At 42.9% G+C, this 6534-nt stretch overlaps 1 protein-coding gene across 1 annotated transcript; it reads right to left on the reverse strand.

Moving 5' to 3' along the window:
- Window positions 1-1084: 1084 nt before the first annotated feature.
- On the reverse strand, window positions 1085-5276 carry HEY1 (hes related family bHLH transcription factor with YRPW motif 1). Its single transcript, XM_068234847.1, has 5 exons — window positions 5010-5276; window positions 4586-4661; window positions 4125-4208; window positions 3859-3940; window positions 1085-2463 (listed from the first exon to the last, which is right to left on the reverse strand). Exons 1-5 carry the CDS (start codon window positions 5093-5095, stop codon window positions 1892-1894), a joined length of 900 nt encoding a protein of 299 aa, XP_068090948.1. The 5' UTR covers window positions 5096-5276; the 3' UTR covers window positions 1085-1891.
- Window positions 5277-6534: the final 1258 nt, after the last annotated feature.

Below are 6534 nucleotides of genomic sequence, written 5' to 3' on the forward strand. Positions count from 1 at the left end.
TCCAACCCTATGGAAGGTTATGCTAGGTACACACAATATGATTTTCTGGCGGATGTACTGCCAGATCGACTTTTACCAAAAGGTCCGATCTGATTTCCGATCAATTTTCCGTTCACTTCTATGGAACATCGAACAGAAAATCTATCGGAAATCAGATCGGACCTGTTGGAAATAGTCGATCCAGCAGTAAATCTGCCAGAAAATTGTATCGTGTGTACCTAGCATTAGAGCAGAGGATGCCTTGTGCAGCAAACTAACTATGGGAATCTGAGGATGTTCTGGGGATGTGTTCACCAAAGAGAATACCTGAACTTAAAGTGTACCAGAGGCGACATGTGACATGATGAGATAAACATGTGTATGTACAGTGCAAAACATATAAATAACCAGGCTGTTTTACCTGTATTTTGCTGCCTGAAAGAGTTATTTTTAAGGCATGGAAGTGACAGCTTCTGTCTTGTCTATACCTTGTCTGTAATATAGTAAACATCACTAAGCAGATGACAGCCATAAAAGTTTTCCTGGCAGACTACAACTTCTGAGAGCAGATGGAGATGAAAAAAAAGTCACTAGTTCAAGCATTTTAACTCTGGGACACTTAATAGGCTGCCACTGAGCAGAGGCAACAAAACATTCAATTTACTTTGTAAATGTTTAAATATAAAATAAAACCATGGGATATCTTAAAAAAGGTCATTTTTTAGGAGTAGGAGGATAAATACAATTGTTTATCTCATCAGTTTATTTTCACCATGAGTTCACTTTAAGAGTGGAATTGTTCTTGAAATTTTTGTTTTCCATGAAATTTGTAATGCCACCTTAGAAATATCTAAACCAGCTCTAACTCAGAATACGGTTGTCTTTGGTTAAGAAAAATGTCTTGTTTTGCACTGACAAAGGTTACAGTATGTAGCTTTTTATGAAGTTGGATCTTCCAGGAGAACATTACTCTGTTGGTTTTATGAGGAGGACAACTCTATAGAAGCTTGCCTAGACTGCACTGTGTGACACACTACTACAAACAATAACATATAACTATACTACAAAGGCATTGAAACATAAAAAACATAAAACACACCAGATGTAAAACATCACGCTCTGACTTTTTTTTATTATTTAGTCACAGTAGACCAGTACAACAGTGATTAAACCCAATACAGTAAGAGCCCGCCGCTCAGGCAAGGACTCCGCGTAGATAAGAGTATGTACAAGCATAGTGGGTTTGTTCTTAAATTAGTCTACTTGTTAAATAAAGTTCTAGTGCAGGAGACCATTGAATATATTAGAAATACAGGACATTCCAGATAGATTCAGGCACAGAACAAGTGGGGCCGTCTTGTACCAACATATTTGCACTTGGGTAGAGCTGGCATCTGTGATTTGTCAACGCTTGGCAATAGGAAACTCAGAGGGTAAGAGAGAACAGTTAAAGGATGAAGGGATGTCATAAAACAGATTAGCAAACTGAAAATATGGTTATTGCTGATGCATTTTTTCCCCAAAATTATAAACTAAAACAACAAGGAAATAAAAATGCCATAATCCTAAACTAATCGGTTAAACTGTCTCAATGGCATGACATACACTGAAATCATTACATCACAAAGTAAATATTGAGCCAGGGCCCAATTTCATCTGGAAACAGAAAAGTATATTGTTAACAAAAAAAAACATAAAACAAAAGGGCCAATATAAGAAAAAAATATTTTCTATAACTTTTTTTTTTCTTAAAAAGATAAATTGTTTTGCAATGGTACCGTTGGATCACCCAGGTTTGCATTACATTGTAAATGTCAGTTTAGAGACGCCCAGCACAGCTGGACTTGCTAAAATCCCCCCCTCTCCTCCAGATCCCCCCTGCATAAAAACTAATGAGTTCCTAATAAAAGTCTTAAAAGGCTCCAATCTCCGTTCCCCAAGGTCTGTAGGGTTTGCCTGCTGGCGCTGGAGCTGTCGGGCTGAGTGCGTTGGGGGAGAGTAAGTGGAAAGATCCAAAGGAGAATGGGAATGCTGAGAGGGATGCCATCGAGGATAATAGAGGAGGGGAGAGTTTTGAAGAAGTGACGACTGGCAGCACTGACGTAAGGCTTCCATTGGAGGGAACGCGTAGCGCTGGGGAATCAGCATGTGGTGACCCAGGAAGTCTGCTCTGGTGATGAGACTCTGTGGAAGATGATGTGCTGCTGCTGTTCGCGTGAGTCTGTGCCAGGAGCAAAGGGTGTGTGAGGTGAGGATGGTGCCCCAAAGCGCCTCCCCAGGGAATGTGTCCAAGACTGGAGTGGGCACTGTTGGCAGCTTCTCTCTGGGTGGCATAGTTGTTCAGATGAGAAACGAGTCGCACTCGGAGGGGGTCAGCTGCATCCATGCCTTCAATGATGCTCAGATACCGGGCAACCTCGGCAAGGCACTCTCGGAATCCCAGGCTGCGGTAGTCCATGGCGAGAGCGTGGGCATCAAAATATCCTAAAACAGATACACACAACATCAACAACATGCTCTGTAAACCATCTAATACAAAAAAAAAAAATACAAAACACAGTGATTGGTCTGCCTCTTGATTGGTCTGCCTCTTGTCATGAAAAAAAAAACCTTAGCAAAAGTGATGTAGTTACAACAACCAATCAGAATCCTCGCTTCATTTAACAGATAAGACTTGATTGGTTGCCCTGGGTAATTTCTCCAGCTTTCATTGCACAAGACGTGATAAATCTGCCACATGTTTGAAGTACCTGCACTTTCTAATAGCAGGATAGTCTAAAAAGTGCACTGGACTTAAAATTGATAAGTCTTAGCAAACAGCAATGAGAAAAACATGTACGAGATTGTAAAGCAGCTTGTGGCAGGATGTGTTGCTGTATCCCCTGACTCCTCAGATTCCAAGCTCATAATCACAATGTCCTCACCTCCTCCAGTGCCAAGCTTACAACCTAACAACCCCTTATCATTATATAACAGAGATGCATAATTTAATGGCATGTTATAAATTGATGACTGTTATAATAATACATCTCAAAACACTGAATGGGCCTCACAATACACTGATGGGCAACACAATAAGCTACTTTATTTAACAATAAAATAAAACAGATAACAGAAGGTTATAGATAAGAAGAATATATACAGTAAAACTGACACAGGTGACTTTGTTTTAAAAGTTGCATTATGTTGTAAGATACCTAAATGTCACAATAACTTGACTAAATCAAACCATGGCGTGTTTATAGCTATACAGTATGTAAAATACGCCTAATAGGGATGATGCCGTCTGTCTAAAGGTGTCCATTAACAGTACAATTTTTTCATTAGATGCGATCATTCAACGCTATTTGAAGGATCGTAACTAATCAGAAGGCAATTATTGATTTGCGCCACAAAGCGCAGATTTCTATACAATTCAATTATAAAAAGTGCGTTGGAAGATGGATTCTGAAGGAAATATCGTACTGTAAAAGGGCACCTGAACTGTACATCGATAATCACTGATCCCTCCATTTATGGGAGACTTATGCGATTTCATACTGGAAGCTATAATATGCTATACCATACTGTGCTTTATACCATAGTATACAAAAAGTGGAGACTTAGGCAAAGGTCAAACTGGAAATTTGAATCTCCAGGCAACGAGACATTTAACTCTTTGTTGGCATTTGCTTTAGTGGTTGTATGTCAATTTTGTCTCAGCCGGTCCTACACAAGGAGTTAAATTACTTACTGAGAAGAGAATATAAAGTTTGCGGTGTAGCCCTGACACCTGCATTGTGCAGAATGGGCGCAGGACTGCAATCCTCGCACCTACCCCAGCTATGACTACGCAGACATACAGGAATGCATTACGTTTTGTTTGTATGCCATTCTTACCTTTGCCTCCAGCTGTGTGCAGCATCTTAAGGTGATCCACTGTCATCTGCAGAATCTCTGCTTTCTCTAGTTTTGCAGACCCCTGTGAAAAATAAAGAATATAGTTCAAGATTTGAAGCAAACATTTCACAAACTATGTTCCAGAAGAGTATTAATCTACTTTTTCAGCATACCGAAGACTCAAAGGAGTAATAAATGACCCAAAGGCAAAAGGTAAAAGCGTGATCGAACAATAACAGCCACTAAAGTAATAGTAAAAGAGGTACCTGTTTCTCAAACGCACTGGGAACCAGTCTTCTAAGCTCAGACAGGCTGTTATTAATTCTGTCTCGGCGACGTTTTTCTATGATCTACAACAGAACAGAGAGATCCGGGTTTAGTGTCATGTGACTCAATCACTCAGATGCAAAAGTGTTCTGCCTGCTGTCCCTGCCTGAAAAGCCCCAACAAAGCAGAACTGCATGTAAAAACTATCATGGTCATTTCACACAACAGGACACAGTCACATGACCACGGTTCACTGTTGTCCAAAATTGAGAGCGAATGTTTGTCTGAGTGAGGATGGCTGCATGAATGCAGTGTGAGAGTTATCAGCGGTGAAGTGCTTCACTTCTGTGACAGGATATTCTTGTGGGACCTCAGGCAAGTCAGTGCAGACAGGAGCAGCTCATGTGTCACCCTGGAAGTTCCCCTGTATGTGACATGTGTGCAAGTACGTGTCACTCACCCCTCTGCGCCTCTTTCTAGCCAGAATCTGAGACGTGGTGGATGGAGACATCGAGCCCGGAGCTGAACTCAGGTTTCTAAAAGGGGAGAAAAAAAATACAAAATTTTTACAAAAATAAAAAGTACAAAAAGATTACAAAAAAATCAAATAATGTTGCCAGTGCAGAGCTTAACGGATAAGCACTGTCAAGTACAATAGAAAGAAAAGGAGCATGATGAATATGAAAGATATTCGTTATAAGAAAGTTGCAAAAACTTTTTTCTAGAGGTAATGAGGGAGTTGTGTGCAGACAGGCTGATAGGTGAGAGAGGTCAGGAGTCTAACTGGTGATCAGTCCAGCATACAAGTTCCCATGTGAGTATTTCTGGAGGATGACAGGCGTGACATTCTCAGAGATGAGGGTAGACTGACGGGTCCTCCTTACCCATTCTCATCCGCACTCTCCTTCTCCACCTCGATGTTCTCGTCCAGCTCGCTGTCCGATGAGCTGTATTCGTGGGTCCTCTTCATGGTGCTGCAGCAGGGTGAAAGGTGATAGTGCTGCTGCTGCTGCTGCTACTGGTAATGATAGGTTGCTGTGCAGTCCTGACCGGCTGCTGACACAGTGCTGCCTCCTCAGGCTGTCCCTCTGGTTAAGAGCTATTCATCGCTTTCCCACGGTTCGCCTCTTACATGGTGTGGGAGAGGGAGGGGAGGCTGAGCACTGGCGCCTGCTCCTGGAACACAATTATCTTCTTGTAGCCAATAATGCTTCTCCCAGAGCCCCGCCTCCTCCCCCTCTCCACAACGTCACACTCCACAAAGGCGTCTTGGAACCTGTCTTCCCTTCTTCATTCTGAGAAAAAAGACTTATTTTAAAATATTCAACCACAGCACTTAACAGATAAAATAAAGGATTGTGAACGTAAAGGGTTACTTAAGGCAAAATAACAAATCTGGGGCTTTTTGCAGCCCCTGGAGTCATCCTGTGCCGCGACGTAGGTCCAAATCCCTCTGGCAAGCAGCGGCGACCCTCGCAAACCTGGACGGTCAGCAGATACAGCGCAATGCGCAGCCCCAACCCACACGCGCCCTTATCGCAATCCCGCTGCTGGGAGAGTTCTGCGCATGCACAGTAGCGGTTTTCGCTTACTGCGCATGCACAGAACGCTCCCGGGCGAGGAGGCACATGGCTGGCCAGCTTTGTGGGGGTCGCTGCTGCTTGTCGGAGGGATTCAGGCGGACTTTGTGGGCACAGGATGACTCCAGAGGGCTGCAGGAAGCCACAGGTACGTTAAAATCATTTTTTTTAATTTTCACTTTAGATGTCCTTTAAAAACAAAAATTTTCAAAAGCCACAAAGATCACTTTGCATAAACTGAAAGCTTATCATCAGTCATACCAGTCCTAGAAGAACCCTGCAGAAGGACAGCTCAAGGAAGCTCAATATGTGCGATTATACGGAATATCCATCCAGAGCAATTAGTACCGGGGCTAATAACAGTGTGCTGCTTCAGCAGAGAGACTGGAGGATTCTGCTTCTAACAAGGGAGTATCAGATATCATCAAACCTGCACTCCCATAGTCTGGAGGCTGGCAGCGCTGGTACTGACAACAGTCACTGGTTTGTGCAGGAGCAGCAGAGATCCCCCTGCCAGTCTGTGCTGCACGTCTCACTCCTGCCCGTCTGTGCGTCTCACTCCTGCTGAGTCCTTCTGAGTCTCCTGGGATCTTTTCACATAACTCGCATGCAGAGCTGAGAGAGAAGAGGAACAATAGTGCAGACAGCAGCACTCTGCACAGGACAGACAGCCAGTCTCACTTACCTCAGCAAAATCACTCTGCAAAACTTTATCTGCAAAGACTGAGGCTGAGTGCCAAACCTTGATCAGGGGAATGCATGCATTGTGATGTATACCGTGAAACACTGAGGACTAATCCAAAGGTGGAATATGTAACCCATTACTGTA

The sequence above is a fragment of the Hyperolius riggenbachi genome, chromosome 5 (assembly GCF_040937935.1).
Source record: "Hyperolius riggenbachi isolate aHypRig1 chromosome 5, aHypRig1.pri, whole genome shotgun sequence".
Taxonomy (NCBI): domain Eukaryota; kingdom Metazoa; phylum Chordata; class Amphibia; order Anura; family Hyperoliidae; genus Hyperolius; species Hyperolius riggenbachi.

Coding starts and splice junctions, on each gene's coding strand:
- HEY1 (XM_068234847.1), bottom strand. CDS start 5,095: ATGAAGAGGACCCACGAATACAGCTCATCGGACAGCGAGCTGGACGAG. Junction 4,209..4,585: donor CTAGAAAGAGGCGCAGAGGG/GTGAGTGACACG, acceptor GTTCTGTTGTAG/ATCATAGAAAAACGTCGCCG. Junction 3,941..4,124: donor CCAGTGCGTTTGAGAAACAG/GTACCTCTTTTA, acceptor TATTTTTCACAG/GGGTCTGCAAAACTAGAGAA.